Below are 20,898 nucleotides of genomic sequence, written 5' to 3'. Positions count from 1 at the left end.
AATCAGAGCTGTAGCCACCGGCCTACGCCAGAGCCACAGCAACTCGGGATCTGAGCCGCGTCTGCAACCTACACCACAGCTCACGGCAACGCCAGATCGTTAACCCACTGAGCAAGGGCAGGGACCGAGCCCGCAACCTCATGGTTCCTAGTCGGATTCGTTAACCACTGCGCCACGACGGGAACTCCCACCATTTACTTCTAATTCTGAACCACGGCCACTCACCTACCTGTCGAGGCTGACGGGTATGCCTGGCTCAGGATGAGTGTGGGGCACAGAGAAACAGGAGCTCCTTACCTGTCCCCAGCACCATACGAACGGAAAGACCACCTCTCCAAACATTGACAGACTTTATTGTGGGGGGTTCCCACCTGGGATCCCACCCTCTTAAATAAAAAAAGTGCATAGAAAAGAAGGGATTTAGAAACCTTTGTACAATATCTACATCCTGGGCCCCCAGGGCAAGAAGGGGGCGATTGCTGGGTGGGCTGGAGGCAGGGCCCTTGCCACCTGCATGCCCACAACCACCCTGAACATGAGGGTGGGGGTGAGATGCTTTGGGAGGGACGAGAGAGCCCCCAGGCTAGGGGCAAGATGGCAGCGGGGGGGCGCGGCAGGCAGCCAAGGCTTCAGTTAAGGAACCGACGGCAGCGCTTGGCGCCACAGTTGCAGGGCAGCTTGTTGCTGGCATCCTCAATGGGGAACTTGTAGTCATAGGTGAGCTCCTCCCCACGCAGGATGCGGCGCAGGGCAAAGATGACGATGTGCTTCTGGCCCTCCACGTGGATGACTCGAGAGAAGCAGTTGGGCTCACACGAGTGGTTGATGAAGCGGGCAGCATTGCCATGCATGGTGGCATCCACCACGTCAAAGTCATCCATGCGGAACATGTAGCACCCAATGCCCTACAGGGAGAGGGTGGGGAGTTAGGGACTCTGCTCCCACGGACGGCCCCTTTGCACCCACTTCATTCTCATGGCCTGGCAGAGCCTACCTTCCCGTCATAGAACTTCTCCCGCTTGTCAGTCAGCACAGAGCGAATGACAATACCAGAGTACTCAATGACCATCTCGCCGGCATCGATGTTGCGTTTACAGAACAGGCCCCGCCCATGGATGGCAGATCTGCAGGGCAGGATGGGCAAGGGGGAGCTCAGGGGGCAGGGGGACAGAACCAAGGCGGCCCCACGACAGGGCACCTGTCCATCCACCCAAGGGGCATCCTCCCCCCAACCCCACTCACCTGTAGACACCTACAGCCTCTTTGGATGTCTTCTTGAGGTGGCGAAAGCGCATGGCCATGGGCAGCTCCAGACTGGTGGCGCGTCTGGTGGGGGATAGCAGGGTCGCACAGGCTGGTGCCCAGGAATGACCTCTCTTGCCCTGGTCACCCTCCTTAGGGCCCTTCCAGACCACCCCCAGCACCCCGGCCTGGCCTCCATACCTGGTTGACCTGAGCTGCACCTCATCCTCTTCCTCATCACAGGCGGCTCCCTCAGGGAGCACCCGGTGTTGGGAGGCCAGGAAGTTGAACATGTCAAAGGTGCACTTCCTGCAGGGGAAGGAAGGAAAGGAGGGAGGGTCAGAGCCATTCTTTTAAGAAGATGCTCCCCCTCCATTCTTTGGCCTGGGCCTGCCGCTGGTGGCGTAAGAAGAATACTGCTTCTACTGAAGACACAGCAAAAGGGGAACAGATGGGATTCATTCTTGTAACGTGAACTCTAGAAATAATTTCTGGAGCAGTCGAGTGTCTTCTCCCTAGACCTCCGTTTCCTTTAATTCCCACCCTGAGCCAGGCACCACACCCCAGACCTCTCACCGGAGATAGACCTCAGCGCGGGCTGCACCATGGGGATTCAGGGGTGGTTCCTCTTGGCCCTCTCCCTGCTGGTGGTAGCGGAACTTATAGTGCTGGCAGCGCTGGGCTCCAGGCAGCTGCTCTGCCAGGAAGATGACAGCATCATGGTGGATGCCCAGGAGCCTTGCCCCACTCATTCCTGGGGAGAGTCAAAAATGAGGACCCCTAAGTCATGCCGGAGGCCCATGTCACCATCGGGCATTCATCTCAGCCCCCAGGTACCACTTCCCGTGGACACCCCCTCAGTTACCACTAAAGGAGAGATGTCTGAGCCGGGCATGCCCACGGGCCTCTTGCACCTTCTCAATCAGAGTTCTCCACGCCCCTGGGGAGAGGGCAGGGCCAGAGCAGTCAGGATGGGGTTCTATGGGACTTCTTCCCTCCCTGGCCACACAACCCCCCTCCACCAACTCACCCTCTAGGCTCTCTGCCTCCACGATGAACCCATCCTCACTGCTGATCTCGAAACGCAGATGCGGGCCAGCCCGTTTAGGGGCCTGGTTCTCTTTGTCCTCTGGGGATGGAGGCTCCTCCTCAGAGCTTGAAGCCTCACCTGGTTCCAAGAAGCAGATCAGACAGAGGTGGTGAAGATCACCCATCCTGGACTCAAAAGCCCCTTGGTCTCCTCCCGGGTGGAAGCACAGAAACAGGGTCTGATGTCCTTCTTGCTGCAATATCTGCCCAGTGAACCCCACAAAATGGACACTATTTTTTCTAAAGGGCCTGTAGGCCCCTTTTGCAGGACACGGTTACGGCTCACTCAAATGCAGTCTGCCATAAATGCCCTTATCTACCCCTCATTCTTCTTCTGTTATCTCACAAAATTTCAAACACTGGAGAACTATTATATTTTGCAAGTGTATTTTTTTATGTGCAGCACACCTCGGTAAAGATTACCAATATAGCATCAGAAAGGCCCATACTCACAAAATCAAATACATGTGCACCATGAGGGATTTCTCAGGGGCTAAAAATTTTAGAGCCAGAACAGACAGGAGTAGCTGAGAGGTGATGTGGCTGTTAGGGAAAGAGAAGGGGTCCAGGACAACTCGGAGGAGTGGGGCCGAAACAACTGGAAAGATAATACTGCCAGACTGAAACGGTGAAGGCTGAGAACTCAGTCTGGGACATGTCGAGTCTGAGATCCCTCTTAGAAAACCTTCCCTTTCAACTAGCTGTTGGAGATGGTGCAGCAGGATACAGAAGCCTGGCCAGCAACTTGGGGGCTATTGGAATCAGAGATGGGACTTAGAGCCAGGAAGCTAGATAAGAGCACCTGGGAGTGACTGGGGGAAAGAAAAGTCAAGGCCAGGGCCCTGGGACACACCGAAGTGACAGGTTGGGGCAATGAGGAGGCAAAACCAGAGGTGAGGAGAGGGGTGGGGTTCTGGAAGCCACGAAAGGAAGTGCTTCAAGGAGGGAGGGGTCAGCACACCAAATGCTGCTGCTGCTGCTGGCCCAAGCAGGATGATGGAGGCCTGACCGCTGTCCCTGGGTTGAGTGGGGTGGGGCTGACGTTTGAGTGGCGCACACTTTAGGAGAGGCAGGACTCACGGGGCCATACTTTCTCCCCACATTGCTTCTCTGGGCCAGTCAGCCCATGTTCCCTCCTGGCCGAACCAAAACTAAACTAAACTCTTGCTGTGTGACCCCCATCATCTCCAGGCTTCACAGCACTCCAGGGTCCGCCACCTTTCCGCACCCTCACTTCCATGAACACAGCAGGACAGAGACCAGAGGCCTCACCGGGCATGCCCTCCCTGTCTTCCTCCTCGGTGCTCATCCTAAGCTAGAGTGCACTTGCTAATTACATGTGTTTCCTCTGGCAACATGTGGTTTGGTCCCAAAGGGCAGGGGACCTGTCTGTCATGGTCACTGCCATACCATGCTATTTCTGTCTGACTCCAACTGTTAAGAAGCCTTTCAGTTAAACAGCCTCGGTTTACTACATTCCGCTCTCATGCTCGGCAGCTGAGTACTACATAATGAGAAGAATCCACACATCTGGACAGGACTGGGGCCACAAGATATTCCAAGTTGCTCAATCACCGGCTTCCTTGGCTGTAACCTGCTCCCTCTCCCAAGCCCTCCATGACCAGCAGAGCACTGCCCTTCCAGCTTCACTGTGTCCATCGGCCAAAACTGCTCCTAGTGTCCCGATCCTGAATACCGATGTCTCCCATCTCTGCGAGCACAGGCATAAATCCGAGATACTGTGGGTCCAGTTCCAGACCACCACAACAAAGCGAGCATCGCAAAAAGCAAGTCACACAAATCTTTCGGTTTCCCGGTGCACACACAAGTTATGTCCACACCATACTACAGTCTCTAAAGTGCGCAACGGATTAGATCTAGAAAAAATGTACACACCTTAATTTAAAAAAACACTTTACTGCTAAAAAACACGGACCACGTGAGCCTTCAGTGAATTGTATTCTTTCTCCAATAGCAACACCAAAGATCACTCATCACAGACCACCGTAAAAAGGTTGAAATATTACAAAAATTACTAAAGTGTGTCACGCAGAAACAAAGAGAGCAAATACTGTTGGAAAAATATCACCAACAGACTTGATCGATACAGGGGTGCCGTGAACCTTCAATTTGTAGAAAATGTGATAAAGAGAAGCGCAATAAAACGAGGTATGGCAGTAGACCCTCTTCACCTCCTTCCCTCCAGCTCAGGGGTCTCCTAGTCACACCTGGCTGCCACCACCCCTCCCAGCTCCTTTGCCATCCACAAGTCCCCTTAACCCTCGTCCTTGCCTCTGCAGTTTCAGCCCTCACACCAAACCCCTCAAAATGGTTAGCTGAGCTTTTTGGCAAGGCACCTGGGTATGGTTCTGGCTTCCTCATCAGCCACTGCCTTCAGTTCTGGACTCTGACCTGACGTATGTCACCTGCCCAGGCAGTACCCCGACCCTGGACCCCACCCACGTGCCTGGTGTCCTGACAGCTGGGACTGCTGACCACTGCCATCCCCGAGCCTCTGGGACACCACTCTCCTCTAGCTCCGGACTCTTCTTGCCCCTTCTCTGGGCCCTAGATGGGCTCTGTTCTCTGGATGACCCCCAGAACTTCACTGATTTTACCAGGCAGCCAACCCTCTGAGTCGGGCACACCATGCTCTGAAGCCCTTCCCTGGGCTCCTGGGCGCGCTGGACAGGCACTTTCAGAGGACCTCTCACAGCAAGCTGAAACTTCATCTCCAGGTCTCTTTGTGCCATAGGCCCCCAAGAGTGTGTCTGTACCTCAAGGACCCAGCCTCAGGCTCGTACCCAGGTCGGTGTGCAGTGTGCAACATGCAGTGGGTGTGTTCTCTAAAGTGGATCAATCCTGTATCTGTCAGTTACTCGGCGGAGGCAAGCACAGGGAAGGAGAGGGTGAGAGGGAAAGGCCAGTCCCTACCTGAGTAGTGGTGCCACTGGGACTCAAGCAGCAGGTCAGGGGGACAATCAGGGGCCTGGGGAGGACCACCTTCTGGAAGTGGCAGCAGAGGGGACCGGTCCTGGAGGGGCCTGTGAGAAGAGACCTGTCAGAAGGAGGAAGGGACAGAGGACCCCGAGGCTCCAGGAAAAGAAGGCTGGCCACTCACCTCGGGCTTTCCCCCCCAGTGGCTTCCCCAGGATCATCCAGGTCAAGAACTCCACGCACAGTGGGCGTTTTCATCCTCACTCGGCTAAACCTGGTGGTGGGGGGACTGTGAGAAAGCTGAGCTGCCTCCTCCTGCCCACCTCTCCCGTGCTCTGCAGCCTGGGCACACTCACTCACCCGCTGCCACAAAGCCCTGGACCCTGGGGGGGGTCCTCCAAGGACTCTCCATCTTCCTCCAGCCGGGGAGTCTTGCTTGGGGGAGGTGCTGGTGGGGAACGGCCAGAGAAGGTGGATACCCTTTTGACGCGGATGGCCTGGCGGGGCGGGCTGGGGGGCCCACCACTCAGCACCAGCGTCAATGGAGGAGGGGGTGGGGGTGGGGCGGGGCGGACCACCCCAACCACTGGCAACACACCCAGCAGGGGTCCTGGGGGCAGAGTCCAGGAAGTGGGGGCTGTGGGGGGGATGGGAGGGGGCAGAGGTGGTTGCTTCACCGGGGCTGAGACAGGGTCACCCTCTCCCGCCATCTTCACAAACACTTGCCCCAGCTTGTTGACAAGGATGATCTTGGATGCGGCGGGCTTGGGGGGCTCAGGGGCAGGGCCCAGGCTCAATACCCGGACCCCTGGGGCCCCAGGGAGCCAGGCAAACGTCCGAGTGGGGTCCGCCGGGCTAGGGGGGAGGCCCTGAGTGGGCTGGCTGCCATTGGCCAGGGGAGGAGCTGGGGGGAGTGGCTCCTCTCTGGGCCCAGCGCCTCCCTCCCCAGGCCCTCCTAGGTTCTTCAACACAAAATCCACAATTTCTGATGGCAAGTCCTCGGGAGGCCGGGCCCTGTCCCCTACGGCCCCGATGACCCCAGCCCGGCCTGCCCCTGGCCCTGAAGGTGGAGTCCCCTGGCCCCGAGGCTGCTGGACTGCCTCGGCCTCGCTGTCTGTGCCGTCATCCACTCCGTCCAGCTGCTCAATGCGGGGGGTTCCAGGGAGGGCTCCAGGGACCAGGGCAGGGCTAGACACCACAGTCACTGGGAAGTGGACGTAGCGGGGCGTGGGGCTGGCCTCCTCCTCTGAGCTGTCCCCGGGGCCCCCGTGGCTGCTCCCCACTGCCCCTGCAGCCACAATCTCTTCCTGGAAGGGCTCAGTCCCCAGCAGGCTGGCCGCAAAGTCCAGGTCAGCAGCACTCAGTCCTGACACCACCTCCATGTCCTCAAAGTCTGGGCCCAGGTCTTCAGGGGGTGGTGGAGATGGGGCCCGGGCAGGGGGAGCCAGCTCCCCTGAGGTAGGTGTGAGGGCTCTAACGACTGAGGTAGGAGGGGGCACCCTGAGCTGAGGAGAGGTTCTGAGAGGGGAAGAGGCCCGCCGTGTTGGGGGCAGCCTGGGAGCCAGGGGGCTAGGACGACGGGAGCGTCTGGGGGGAGCTGGGAAGTCCGGGTCTCCCACCGTAGGGATGTGGTGGGTCAGAGAAGAAGGACTTCCTGTAGGGGGAAGGGTCAGTGTCAGCCAAGAGCTCCTGCCTCGCCCCGCCCCGCCCCTCGCCCGGACGCTCCCAGGTACACACCAGGGGAGGGCAGGGGTCCAAAGGAGACACCCCCAAGGGCCTCCGGGATGGTGAGTAGTTGGGCACTTTGATTCGAGCCCCCGAGAAGGAGCGGGGGGCTGGAGGAGGGGCGCTGCTTGGATCCGGCCGAAGTGGGGGGTCCAGGTTCTGAACAGGTGAATGGTGCTCAGGAGCTCTAGGGATAAGGGCCTCTGTATCTGGTGGGGGGTCCACATGATCTGGGGGGTCTAAAGAGGCAAGAAAATGGCATGTGGGTGGCAGGGGCTCTCTGTGAAAGCTTCTCCTCTCGCACCCTCCATTCTTTCGAGCCAACCGTGCCTTCTCTGCCCGGCCCCTGACCTGGGCACAAGACGCATGGGTCCCAAACCCCTCCGTGGTTTTTGCAAAAGCTCCACACACACCTGAGGTCAGAGATCCTTGGCGACCCTACCTCACCCATCCTTTGCCATCTCCCCACTTTCTGGCTGCCTACAGCTGATTCAGGCCCCACGTGGGGCCCTGCCCTCTCTCCAGCACGGCCAGTCCTACCACTTTCTTACCTGCTCTGCACATCCCTGCCACATCAAAGGCATCCACCCCATCCTGGCACTCACGGCTCCCCATTACCTGGCTCCACCCAATCTGAGCAAGCTGACCTCTGCCACATCCTCCCAACACTCCCTCGTTTCCAGTCGACATGGCTGTACCCTCTTCCCCTCTCTATTCCATGTCATGCTCCAATCCAAGACAAACATTTTACCTGCAAACACAATCCAAATCTCTTCGTTCTCCTATTCAGCCCACAGGACTCTCCCTTTACCGACCTCCAAGCCCGTCCATCCAGCCCTCACTGCAAGCATGGATGTGAGGGGTCCGGTTTGGGAACTGAGTAGATCTAGGTCAGAACCCTGGCTCTACCGCTATGACACCGTGGAGGGCGACTCCCTTCCTGAGTCGTACAGCAGAGCCTGTACATCCTCAAAGGGCCGAGGGGAGCATTCCATGAGCATGCAGCCCCAAATCAGGTGGCTACAAACACTCCTTACAGTTGTCCAGGAGTTGCCACCCGCTGTGAGCAGGCAACACAGGGCTGTCCCCTCACTTCCTGTCAAATGCCGAGTACACTCCCAGCACACTTGGCTTAGCCACTGAGCTATTTACGTTATTGCCATTACAACAGAGACAAGAATGGCGAGCATCCTGGAGACTCCTCAGGGCACAGGAGAATAAGGGGCAGTGGGTAACTGTCTGCGGAGGACAGCACTCGGGGAAGAAATCGAGGGAGTTCCCGGGCGGTACCTGAGGAAGGGGCGGGGCTGTGCACAATGGTCTGGTTCTCCTCCGCTGCCTCCAGGTGAACTGGCTCCTCCCTGGGCCCCCACGGCCGATACTCCAGAATTCGGCACCGATACCAGCAGCGCCGCCGAGCATCTACCGTGCTCCAGTACAGGCGAGAGCACCTGAGAGGAGGGCGTGTGGGACAAGAGGGTCAGGACAACTTGGAAAAGATCCGGTCCTGAGGGTCCCCCGACCCCATCAATGCCCCGGGCTGCTCACTGGTAGCCAATGGGGAAGAGCCGTCCCTCGCAGTCTGAGAGGTCAGACAAAGTGCCCAAGGAGTCGATTCGGATGGAGCCTACGCACAGAGGAGAGGTCAGGGCGGCGGGCCCAGGCAGGGTCCGGCGGACCGAGGTAGAGAGTGAGCTGCTTACCAATGAGCACGTTGATGGCATCGGGTTCAAGCCCCGTCAAGAACTTTCGCTTGAAGTTGATGCCCTCAAAGTCCACATAGACTCGGCGGAGAACATCAAAACCATCAGGGGTCACGATCTCCTGGGAGGTAGGTGGCCAATGGGATTGCTGGACTGGGGGGCGGGGAGGGGGATGCAAGGGAAGGCTCTGGAGGCAGAGCCTGGACAGCTAGGGGCTTGGCTACAGGGCCAGGGGCTGAGGGAACAAGGAGACACTGAAAGGCAGTGGGGGTCAGGCCGAGGGGCTGCGGGGGGTCCCCGAGTGGAAGAGGACGAGATAGGTGAAGAGCCGTCTCCCCTCAGGTGCGGGCCCACCTTGCCATCCAGCAGGTCTGTGTGTTTCTGGCAGAAAACTTTCTTGTCATCCTGGAAGATGCAGTAGCTGGCCCGGGCACACATGAAGTGGAAGTTGCTGAGGCAGGAGGAGAGACAGCAGCCCACCGTGGCTCCCGGCTTCAGGCAGAGCTCACAGCGCTGTGGGTGGAGGGGACTGCTAAGGGGGCAGGCCGGTGACCAGGGCCAGGGCCTGACACTCGGCGCTATTGTCCCTAAGACTCTGCCTGGGCCCCTGTCTAGCCCAGCCGCTCACAGAGCAAAGGCGCACAGCCCACAGAGCCTCTCCCCTAGCTGCACCCAGGGCCAGGCGCACCCCGCAACTATTCCTGACTTTCTTGAACGGCTGCAGTTGGAAGAAAATAACCAGGGCGGAGGCTGAGTGGTGCTGCCCATCTTCCTCATACCGTTGTTCTAACGCGGAACCTGTATTGTTTCGTTAATCCTCGCATCAGCCCCCTGCAGTGGGTGCACCTCTCCTACTTCCTGCACTGGAGATTCTCTACAGTCAGGCCTCACACCATGAGAGAGATTCTAACCCAGGCAACACCTCACCTCACAGGGACGTAGTAAGAGGTAAATGCCAGACTGTACGGAAAGCACCCAGCACAGGTTAAATCAAAGGGAGGTTGTGAATTTTGCTCTCCTAGGCTTCGGGCCCATGTTATGACCAGAAGGCAAGGCACAGAACGGAAGAGTCACTGTCACAGCAACACCAGAGTCCTGGGACAACCAAAAAAGACACCTAGGACCAGCAGTGAAAGGACCAGCTGCGATAGAGACTGTGAAACCAGCGCTGTCTCCACTGCAGGAGGGCCCTACTGGGCCCCCGAGGGCTGCCCGCCTCTCCAGGCCCATGCCCTCACCATCTGCCTCCCTCGAGCCACAGCGGCATGCACGTTCTTGAGGGAGCCATCGTTTTCTTCAAATACTTCGGCTGACCAAATGGCACAGTTGACGTGTGTCCACTCATTCTGCCCAATGTACAGGAGCCGCCCCGCCTCCTGGGGGCAGAGGAGGACTGGCGTGAGGGAAGGACGCAGAGAGCAGACCCCACGCAAGCTGGGGCTTCACAAGGTAGCCCTCACCTTCGAGTCCGCATCCCCATATTTGAGGCAGAGCGCACACTGACGGGGGTCTTCCAGGTGGGAGAATGCAGCTGAATCCTTGCCCTGGAAGGCTGGAAGGAAGGTCCAAGAATGCAGACCTGGAGCTTGGCCCACTAACTCAGGTGATCTGGCCTCCAGCCCCGATTTCCCAGTACCTGTTGAAGGGTCCCCTGGAGGCTGCCCTGATTCTGGGGTCTCTGGTTCCTGCTGCCTCCACTGAGCGTAGACATGGTCCAAGGAGGGGGGCAACACAGCATTGGGAAGGACTCCGCTGTGGACAGGCAGGGTCAGCCTCTGACACATCTAAACAGGGGTGGCTAGACTGGGGCCCACCCATAACAGCAGCCTAAATATGCCCTGGCACCCTCTGTCCTCTGCTCGTGGAATTCCTCTCAGTCTCCTGCAGAAGCCAGGCCCTCTAACGAATACCACCTCTGGCACATGAAATACTGTTTCTCATGCCTGGAACACTCTTCCCCCACATCTCGACTTGGACGGCGTCTCTTCTGGGAAGGCCTAGGCCCTAGGCTCCTAGGCAGGCACCTCCTCTGGGCTCCCACAATCCCTGAACTTCTCCATCAGCGCCCTGTGTGAGTCATCAGCTCACTCACTGCTGTCCCCCGCGCTGCCTTGCATGAAGTAGACACAAAGCAAGAGGTACTCACACCATCTGCTCATCTAGAGCCACTGGGAACCTTCATCTTGGTTCGACTACCTTCCAGACCCTAACCCTGCTCCTCGCCTACTCTCAGTCCACCTCAACCCTGGATTGCCAGGGGCCTTGCCTTTGCCCTGGATCCTGGGATCCCCTCCCACCATCCAGCTGAGCTCACTTGGGCAACCGGGTACTCCGTCGCCAGTACTTGGGGTCGTGGGCGTCGAACCAGCCGAACGCAGACTCTAGCAGCTGGGGAGAGGGTTAACAGTCACGATAAGAACTGGCTTCCTCAGGAGAGTTGACAGGGGCGGGGTCTGAAGGGTGTGAGGGACCCTCACTCAAGCTGCCCTCCAGGCACCTCCCCCCCCAGAGCCCACCTTTAGTAGGAGCCCCTTCATCTGGCCTCCAGCCCGGCGCTCTGGAGTCTCTCCCCCTTCTGAGTGCCTCATCAGGATGCCCACCACGTCCTCCATGAAGCTGTGCTGTAAGGGGGTTTGTCAGGACCAGAGCCTGACCCCCAACCCCAGCCCCCTCCTCCTGGCACCCACCTGTTCCTCTCAGTGTCCCACTCACCACGGACTTGTAGTGGCCTTCCTCGAAGCGCTGGCTCACAGCGTGAAGATCGCAGGGCCCTGGGTGCAGCTGCTTTCCATCCTGCCCGCACTGCAAAGAGGGGAAGTCAGCAGGGCTTGAGCTGGGCCTGGCCCCACCCCGTCCTGCAGTCTGGGTCCCCAGACCTGGGTGCACAGCAGCAGCGGGCCTGCCACCTTGGAGCTCAGCAGGCCCTGGAGCACCTGGCGCAGGCCCCCCTGCAGGGCCCCGCTCAGGGCCTCTCGCCAGCGGGGGTGTGTGGCCCCAGCACACGGTCCACAGGTGTACAGCACCGAGTCTGGCAGCCCTGAAAGGATCTCGTAGTCTTCATCTAGAACAGGCAGGGCGGGAAAGGAAAAAATGTTTTAGGAGGATGTGAGGGCTCTCGGCAGCCCTGTCCTCCGAGGGCCCGAGCCAGAGAGTAGGACTGGGATCCCTGCGGGACAGAGGCCACAGCCCAGCCTCTCCGCCCACTTACCCGAGAGCCCCTCGCACTTGGCATGCACCCAGTGGTCACACTGCGCGCACTGCATCATCTTGCTCTCGTAATCGTTGTCTTCATAGCAGCGTGTGCAGATTGGGCAGTAGTTTCCTGGAGCAAGAGGGAAGAAGAGGCAAGTCAGAGGGGCTGGACTTCTAGCTGCCCGAGTCCCTGTCTGGAGGCCAGCCATCCCCGGCTGCTGCGCAGGCTTGCTTCTGTAATGCCTCATCTCCGGCTGGCTGAGAATAAGGCCACTTTTCTAATTCTGCAGCCCCAATGCCTCTCAACAAAAATAGCTTTGCTAAACATGCTGCCTGTGTAAATAAGCAAGCCCAGGTCTTCAAAGAGCTCAGTGGAGACTTGAGGCTCCAGGAGGTATCTCAGGGACGAGCACAGGGCAGGGCCCTAGCCCCCCACGCCCACTGTCCTCAGAGAGGCTGCGTCCCTCTCTTTCACGTACTATGTGGGCTCCCGTAGAAAAGCACTCTGAGTGGAAAGAAGGGTGCACAGCTCGAAGACAGTAGAAAGCCACTAGAAAAGAGGATCTCTTCCCACGGCCTGTCTAGGAACCTGCCCACACCCCAGTGGCCCCCAGGGCCCCAGTCCCCTGCCAGGTCCCCACCTTTCTCATAGAGCTGGGTGCACCTGGGGCAGAGGCTGTAATCTCCCGACCACTCGACGTCCCAGTTCTTGCCTGGAGTTGCCCCACAGCTCTTACAGCGCACACAGGCTGAGCAGATCTGGGGAGGCAGGGCAACGTTAGCGGGAGAGCCAGACACCAGGCTGGAGCAGTGTGAGCGGGGGATGGGCAAAAAGCAGTGGACAGCAGGCAGGAGACAGATGAGGGAGAATGGCTAAGAGGAAGAAAGGTATGCAGGAGAGGTGAAGAGGAGAAGGGGAGAGGAAAAGAAGCAGGGCAGGAGAGAGATTCAGGGGGGAGACTGGCAGAGGGAGACGGGAAGGAGATCAGGCTAGACCAGCAGACCCTTAGCCCAGGACTACGGAGTCCACAGCCCCTAAAACCATTAGATATAAACTCTGCATGTAAATCTTGTTTACGTGAAATTCTCGAAGAGAACACACGATGTTTATCAAACTCTCAAAGGGACCTCCAACGTCTCCCCCCGCCTGCGAGCCCTGGCCTAGAGCAGGTCTGAGGGTGGTGGCGGCATTCATCGGAACTCCAAAGCAAGGGGCGTGGGCCTCAGCTCTCACCCAGTGGCGCCGTTTGCGTGTGGCCCGGGTTGGGTAGCTGGGCCCCAGGCAGGCTGGGTGGTAAGCATGGCGGCAGCGTTCACACTCCAGGAGGTGCTGTTGGATATGGGAGAAAAACAGCAATGGCAGAACCTACTGGCAGAGGAATACCTCTTCTCCATGCCTCCACCCTCCGCCACAGCCCCTGTGCCCAAACCTTAGATCCCCGGCCTTTGCGCCCACAGACGTGGCAGAACTTGCAGCGGCGGCAGCACCAAGTGTCATGATGTTGGGGCAGGGGCCGCTCAGCCTCCTCCAGGCAGAACGGGTGGAAAGGGTCACAGCAGACTTGGCAGAACACCAGCTAGGGGCGGGGAGAATGAACGATTGGCACCATGAGACCAGGAGGCCAGGGAACGTGACCCTCTTGAGAGGGCTCAAGAAATCAGGCAGTAAGGGCCAATGGAGACTTGGGGGGCTGTGAAAAAAAAACAAGGGTCCAACCTCATGCAGGCCTTTGCTGGCACACAACAAGCACACCATTGGTGGCCCCCCTGGCACGGAGGTGAGTACACTTAGGCCACCCATCAGCCACACGTTCTCCAAGTCACAATCCTCCTAAGAGAAGAGACAACTTCCGGTCAGAAAGCAGCCAGGAACACAAGCCAGATCCAACCTCAAAGCCCTGGTTTCTCAGATAATCAACGTTTCCTCCAATTACAGCCCCCACCACTACCCCGCTCCAAGGCCGTACCTTAAAATCGACACGAACCCGGTGCACACCATCAGGGGACTTTTGTTTTCCCGTCCAGCCATTGGGAAAAGAAGCAAAGGTACCAGGAGCCAAGGTATCCTAGGGAGGGATGGTGGTGCCCAGAGGGCTGTCAGCCCACCCTTTACCAACTTCTCCCTGACCGCCCTGCCCTCTCCCCGAGGCTGCCCAATCCTCTCTTTTGCCGAGATTCTACTTTGCTTTCCAGAAGGACAGGCCTGCTTCACCCCTCAGGGCCTGTCCTCTGGTGTGGCCATAACACGGCACTCAGGTGAGCCTGTTACCCTGACTTGCCAGAAAGCTCAAGGCATGAGCCTTCCACGGGGCTCAGGGTTCTTGGCGTGGGGCTATGCTGACCTTGTCTGGGCGCTTTCGGGCCTTGAGCTGCAACACAGGCTGCAGGGTGGGTTTGCGGGGCCGGCTCTGCTCCTCAGGTTCTGGCACTGGCAGCTCTAGGCAAGACACAAGAGCAGTGAAGTTCCCTCTCTCCTCCTCCCATTCCCCCGAAATGAAATGCTTCAGGATCCCCAGAACCTTCTCTGACCTGGGCCTTGTTCAGTAAGCCACTGAACACCTCCCACACCCGTTCTTCCTGCCCACCCAAACACCCCCTTCTCTGCACTCAGCTACTTTCTGAAACTGATAGAGCCTTGGGCCTGGGAGCCCTGACCCTTCCACACAAATGACACGGGACTGACTAAGAAAGCAGAGGGCAATTCATACCATTCTCTCGGGGGGTCCGACGCCGAGGAGCAGGGGGGCCCCCGGGCTCTGAGTCATCCGAGTCCTCGAAGATATCATAGGAGGGTCGCTGTTTGACGCAGCGCCGGGCTGACTTGCGCTGCAGTAGGAGGGAGTCCTGCTCCTCGGGCCCTGGGGGGGCCGCCACCTCCTCCCGGGGCCCCCCAGCTCCCGCCCCCCGGCGTGGGCCTGGAGGACCAGGGGAGGCCTCAGGAGATTCATCGGAATCCCAGGGCAACAGCGTCTTCACTATCGTCCGGCCTGTGGGAACAGGGGACTCAGTAGGATCTGAGCTTAGCCAGGGACATGGGACAACAGCACGGAGAAAAGCCAGAAAAAAAGGAGGGCAAAAGAAAACAAGTGCAGGAGGGATACAAAAGCACACAATGAAAAAGAAGACGAAGGTGGCAGACTGCAAAGACAAAGGAAGGAGAGCGATGAAAACACGGTTTCGTCCATACCGCGAATCTCAGTAAGACGCCTAAAGAAATGCTCTTCAAACCCCGTTACCTTTTTTGGCCAGCCGTTCCATCTTCCGAGCCTCTATCTTGTCGCATTTCCGGTATCTGGGGAGGGGAGCAGCACGTCACCAGGGTAGGGGACTGGTGGTCTGGGGGAAGAGAGAAGGCTCTCTACAAGGATGCCAATCCCACTGCTCTGCTCTGGTGGGGCAGGAGGCCTGGGTGACTGACAACCATGGGTGGGAATGGAGGCTGCACCTCAGCTACTCACACACAGCACTGCTTCTTGGTGTTGGGGCCCCCAAACTTGGGCTTGTCCAGGCAGTTGACACAGGACCCGCAGTCCTGCACACGCAGGCAGCCCCGACAGTGTCCACACCGTGCCATCCGCATCTTCTTGCCATGATGGGAGGGCAGTGAGCGCCGGGGGGCGTGGGCCAGGGTCCCGCCAGACCCTGCAGGCTCCGAGTCTCCCCCAGGCCCTGCCGACTCCACCTTTTCCCGCCGGGACCGAGACGGGACACTCTCAGTCTCAGACGCTGATGACGTATCTATTGCGGTGGAGAGGCGGGGATGGAGCCAGAGTGCCACCAGGAGTTCCACCTCATCTCCCTGACCTCCCCGAGAGCCCATTCAGCCGGCCCTCTGGCCCCCACTTTCCCACAGGGCTCAGGCTCCGGGTGCTCCCAAACCCGCCCTGAGACCAAGCACTCTCAGACCAACCGACCTGCCACCTAGTCCCAAGCCCCCCACTCGGCTCCCTTTTGCCCAGGCTCTTGGTGCATTTGTTTGCACCCAAATTCGACACAGCTGTCAAGTCTCCCCACAACACACCCGCCCCTACCCTCCGCGGCGAGGTCCTGCCGATCCCGGAGAGGGAGAGCGCTGAGGCGGGGGACATCTTCGGGCACCATGGCCCGGGCCTGACCCAGGGCCACAGCAGCGTGACGGCAGACATGTTTGATACGGGGGCCTTGCACAGGGGACTCGGGGCCCTGGGGGAGAAACCAGGAATACATGTGGAGAGCTGCCCCCTGTGCTCCTGCAACCAGCCTTCTTCAGAGGGCCTTCTTCCCACTCCATACCGACGGTCTCTCTCTCTTAATTTCCATCGATTCATCTTCAGACTTGACAGAACCTCTATCTGGGATCTGCTTCAGAGTCCCCACGACCTCCTCCATCTGCCCTCCTGGGCTTGGCTGGCAGGGAAATAAAGAGGGTCAGAGGCTGGAGAGTGAGGAAAAATGGGGCCAGGGGACAAGCACTGGGGAGGGACTGAGCCACGGAAGGAACCCAGCAAGCTGGGGGACAGGCGAAGGACTGGCTCTGAGGGTTCCCTGCAATGCTGGAGAATGTCTAGGGAGTCAGGAGATGAAGGGTACAAAGAATTGAGGCTGGATGACTGGCTGCAGGGGCCTGGCCAAAGCACCACGCTCACCGGCATCAAAGATGCCACCTTCTGCTGCTGCTGCTGGTCAATCTTGATTAGCTGCACCTTGGCTCGCTTGAGAAGGCTGAACATTTTCTCCTCCACACCAGACAGTGGTAAGGAACCCAGGCCTGCAATCCGGGCCTTTTCCAGTGGTGGTGGCTGCTGCGGTGGCAGTAGCTGTAACTGTGGCTGCAGTTGCGACTGCTGTGGGGGTAGTGCCTGGGGCAGCAGCTGGGTTTGGAAGGCCTGTAGGGGCTGCTGCAGCTGAGCCTGAGGCTGCTGCCCACTGCTTGGAGCTAGAGCCCCAGGAGGGGGTACCTCGGCCTTAAGAGGAGTAGCAACCACAGGGGCAAATCGAGGCAAGCTGAGGTGGTTCGTGCGGCCCACTGCCCGTGGCTCAGGCTCAGCGGGAGAGTCGTCGGCAGGAGGAGGCTCTGGCTCAGGGGCTTCAGGGGCCCCAAGAGGAGTAGTAAGCACCGATTCGTAGATCTTCAGGTGGGCTTCGCTTGGGGTAAACTGAGGGGCCCGAAGCAGCAGGGGCCTCCGAGATGGAGTGACAGGGGCAGGAAGTGGGGGTGGGGCCGGTGGAGGAGCTGGGGGAGGAGGGGGCAGCTCCCGGGTGAGCGAGGTCCAGCGAAACGTGGGTTCCCTCAGGATGGACCGTCTCTTCTCGGGGAGTGGGACTGGGGTAGGCGGAGGAGTTGGGGCACGTGGCGGAGAGGGGGCTGGTGCTGGTTCCTGGGGGGCGAGTGGGGAGGTGGCAACAGGAGGCCGCAGAGTAGGTGAGACCTCCACCTTGGGGGGTTTGGGAGGGTCTTCATCCATGAATCGCCGGGGTGTCTTAATGACACGGGAGGAGCGGGCACTCACCACAGGCATAATAAACTGCCGGATGTTCTTCAGAAAGGTGGTACTTTTGGGGGCCACAGTGGGGGTGTCTTCCAGAGGGCCTCCTGTGGTGGTGCTGGGGACTGGAGTGGGAGGAGAGGTGCCCTCCGGCCCTGCCCGAGCAGCTTCCCGCTCTGCCCGCTGACTGGGAGTCAGGGGAGGCCGGCCCCTCTTCCTGGAGCATGTAGCTGGGACCACGGGAGGAGGGGATTCTTCCCGCTCCTCCGGAGCAGGAGGTGGCAGAGGGGATGGTGGGGGTGGAGACACTGGGGGTGGTGGAGGGCAAAGTGGAGATGGAGGAGATGTTGAGGGGGGTGGGAGGGATGGAGGAGGTGGAGGGGCTGGAGGAGTCAGGGGTGGTGATGGCAGCTTTGCCTCTTCCTTTTCCTCCGATAGCACCATCTCTTGCTCAGCTACAGTTCCCTCTTCCTTCTCTTCCTTCTCTCCTTCTTCCTTCTCCTGCTCCTTGTCTTTCTCTTTTCCTTTGTCCTCCTCTCCCTCCTCCTCCAGCTTCTGCTCCTTTCTCCAGCAGGGGCCCTCTCCCTGTCCAGATCCAACTCTTCCTTGGGGGGCCTCCTGGCAGCTTTCCTCATGTTGATCTTGACCCTGACCTGATTCAAGTTCCAAGGACAATTGTCCCATCTTCACTTTTTTGGCCTTTGAAACAAACTTGATCACGAGGGGGAGCCCACCTCGGCCTCGGCCCCTGCCTCCACGGCCTCCTCGCCCAGACTGTCCTCCACGCTTGGGGGTCCCAGGACCTGGGCCGGGCCCCTCCTTGCACTTCCAGCTGCCAGTTTGGTGTTTTACTGGAACAACAGGAGGTGGGGGCTCAGGTTTGGGGATTGTCACAGCTGCTTCTGCCACCACTACTGCTTGTTGCTTCTTCCTGCAGGGGCCTGCTGGCCGTCCTGGGGGCCGTCCCCGAGACCGACGGGGGGTGGAGGACTCACATGCCCGGCTCCTGGGGGCTGGGGGGGCCTGGGCCCGCCGGAGAAGTTCAGTCAGTGCCTGCACCATCCGTTCTCTGCCCTCCTCACCCCGTTTCCGAGCAGGAGTCTTTGTGGGAGTAGGAGCCACATCTGCTAGGCGAGGAGGCGGAAGGGGGGTCGTCTTATGCTTGCGGCCCCGACCTCGGGGGGCTCGACCTAAAAGGAGAATAGGTGTGGGGAGATGGGTCAAGCTAGCCCTGAGGACTGAGGAAGACTCCAGGAGGGCAGGGACTAAGTCTGTTTCCCCCACAGCCAGTCTAGCTTGGGCTTTGAACACAGAACACACTTGGTAATTGGTGGAGACTCTAGTTGAGCAGGGAAGAGCTGACATGAAGAGCAAGAGTAACATTCCTGTAAAGCTACAGAGGTAGAGTTTCCCCATCACTCACCTCGCTGGGATCGGAGCGCAGAGCGCAGGGAACTGGGGGCCACATCTTCATCTGAATGAAAACCCTGAAACTCCTGATTTAGGGGACCAGGGGTGGAGGGGAGAAACAGCAGTCAGTGCCAAAGCCCTCGTTTCACCTGAAACTCAGGTATTGAGGAATATCCCCAGCTTCCCCCTTAACGTGTCCCTATTTACAAAAGAACTAACGAGGCTCAAAGGTGAGGGGAAGAGAAAACACGATCTCTTCTTAAGGATGGAGGTAGAGAATATTGTGAGCCTTCATCCCGGGTTCCAGACCACACCAGCAGAGCCATCAGTGGTTCACTGGCCCAAAGGGAATAGAACAGTGTCTTCTCAGGTCAGGTAGTAAGCACAACCCTCAGATTCCCTCATACCCCAACTTGGGGAAAAAAGTGGGACCTCTGTTCACCCTCTAAAGCTACAGTTTCTTTTTGAATGAAAATGGGAACTGGGGCACCCAAGTGAGGTGTCCATGTGTGTAACAAGTGGTTTCTCATATTATATGCTCCGAACGCCACAAACTGTCCTAAGTAACACAACCCATACCTTCCTGCCTTTTCTCAAAGGCTAGTGATAAACCCTGAATTAAACTCAAACCTGCTAGAGTGCTCACTCTCAGTCTTCACTCCATTTCTCTGCAACCTGTGCCCCCAAGAGAAAGCTCTTCACCATTCTACCTTCGCTCCACTTTAGGTCAGAAGAGGAATCGGGGCACTAGTGAAATCAGGGATGTGTCCGAGGTTTTGAGGCTGGGCGGGGCACCCGGCAGGTAGGAGCCCAGAGAGCCCCAGCCTGGGTCCAGTAAAGCCACGCTGCTGCTGTCAACCACCACTGGTTGGGCATGCAGTTCCTACAGCCTCCTCGCCCAAACCTCACCTGCCCTAGCTTTGCCAACTACCAAGAAGGAGCAGCCCAGGGCACTTCTGCAGGACCCGCCTCGGGCCCAAGTGTAAGCTGCAGCCCGAGCTTCTCTATGCACTTTCAGAGGCCCCTTCCATCGACAGCTCCGTGCAGCCGATCTCCTCCCATGCCTATTTCTAAGGCCCTTTCCCTCCTCAGAGTCCTGAGGATCCCGCTTCCCCACACCACCCCTCAGGACCACCCAGACCCCTGGAAGCCCCCGGCCTCCGCCCGCCAGGCGCTGGGGACGCCTCCGACTGCCTCACCTCATCGTCGGACTCCCCGTCACTGCTCTCCTCCTCCAGCAGGCAGCCCCGGCTCGGGCCCCAGCCGCGGCCTCGGCCCCGGCCCCGGCCCCGCTGAACGCGCGGGCCAGCCCACAGGCGGCGGAGCCGGCGCAGGCCCCGGCGGAGCCCCAGCAAACGGAGCAGGGCCGTGTCCTCCCCGGGCTCGGCTCCGCCCGGCCCTGCCGCGCCGCCGCCGCGCCGCAGAGCTACCCGCACTCTCTCGGCCCCGCTGCCCCGTCCGCCGCGGCCCCCGCCCCCGCCGGAGCCCCGCGGCCGGCCTGGGAAGCGGCCCCGCGCGGAGCCAGGCCCGGGGCAACTGCCGCCGCCCGCCGCCGCCGCCATCTTGGCACCGTGAGAGGGGCCGGGGAGGCGGGGGAGGGGCGGCCCGTGCGCAGGGCTCGTGTCGGGGCGGGGGGGAAAGCAGAGGAGGGGCGGGGCGGCCGCGGCTCACGACAACAACCAGCGCCGCCGCCCGGCCGGCAGGAGCCGGGGGCTGGGCCGGCCACGCGCGGGGCACCACGGGAGCGGGAGTCCGAGGCCGGCCGGCTGGCCGTCACTTTTAAACCGCACCTGAAGAGCACAGACCCCCGCGTCGCGGCGGGAGAGGGTGAGGCGCAGAGGTCTCAGGGAAATGTAGTCCGACCACCTCGCTCCTTCCGCGGAGAGCTAGGGCCGCGAGAGCTGGGACTACGGGGTCCTGGCCGGACCCAGAAAGCCAGCATCCTCTGCTGCCGGGAGGTGTGGTTCTCATCCCAGACTCCTCCCATTGTTCTTGCCTAGGCCAGAGACCCATATGAACTACCACTCCCAGGGTGCAGTGGGCTTCAGACCCTGGGAACCCCAGAGACGCTGGGAAGTGAAGTTCGCGACTGTAAGAGGCGTGGGCTGGATTAGGGGCGGGGGCAAAGGGTTAGT

At 59.5% G+C, this 20,898-nt stretch overlaps 1 protein-coding gene across 1 annotated transcript; it reads right to left on the bottom strand.

Moving 5' to 3' along the window:
* On the bottom strand, positions 334–20,325 carry KMT2B (lysine methyltransferase 2B). The gene is given in 38 exon segments (XM_003127067.5): positions 334–905; positions 995–1,124; positions 1,243–1,326; positions 1,444–1,551; positions 1,819–1,996; positions 2,108–2,182; positions 2,273–2,410; positions 5,266–5,375; positions 5,453–5,542; positions 5,629–6,922; positions 7,006–7,041; positions 7,044–7,232; positions 8,284–8,444; positions 8,542–8,620; positions 8,697–8,817; positions 9,051–9,209; positions 9,935–10,072; positions 10,157–10,248; positions 10,333–10,448; positions 11,011–11,084; positions 11,213–11,317; positions 11,409–11,498; positions 11,573–11,757; positions 11,905–12,018; positions 12,530–12,647; positions 13,123–13,218; positions 13,319–13,465; positions 13,606–13,719; positions 13,856–13,954; positions 14,231–14,325; positions 14,597–14,875; positions 15,125–15,180; positions 15,347–15,626; positions 15,920–16,070; positions 16,161–16,274; positions 16,514–18,543; positions 18,777–18,849; positions 19,963–20,325. Coding segments are annotated over 38 exon segments (8,157 nt in total). The 3' UTR covers positions 334–629.

Source organism: Sus scrofa, chromosome 6 (genome assembly GCF_000003025.6).
Source record: "Sus scrofa isolate TJ Tabasco breed Duroc chromosome 6, Sscrofa11.1, whole genome shotgun sequence".
In the NCBI taxonomy this organism is placed as follows: Eukaryota; Metazoa; Chordata; class Mammalia; order Artiodactyla; family Suidae; genus Sus; species Sus scrofa.
This window is presented reverse-complemented; position numbering and strand designations above follow the sequence as displayed.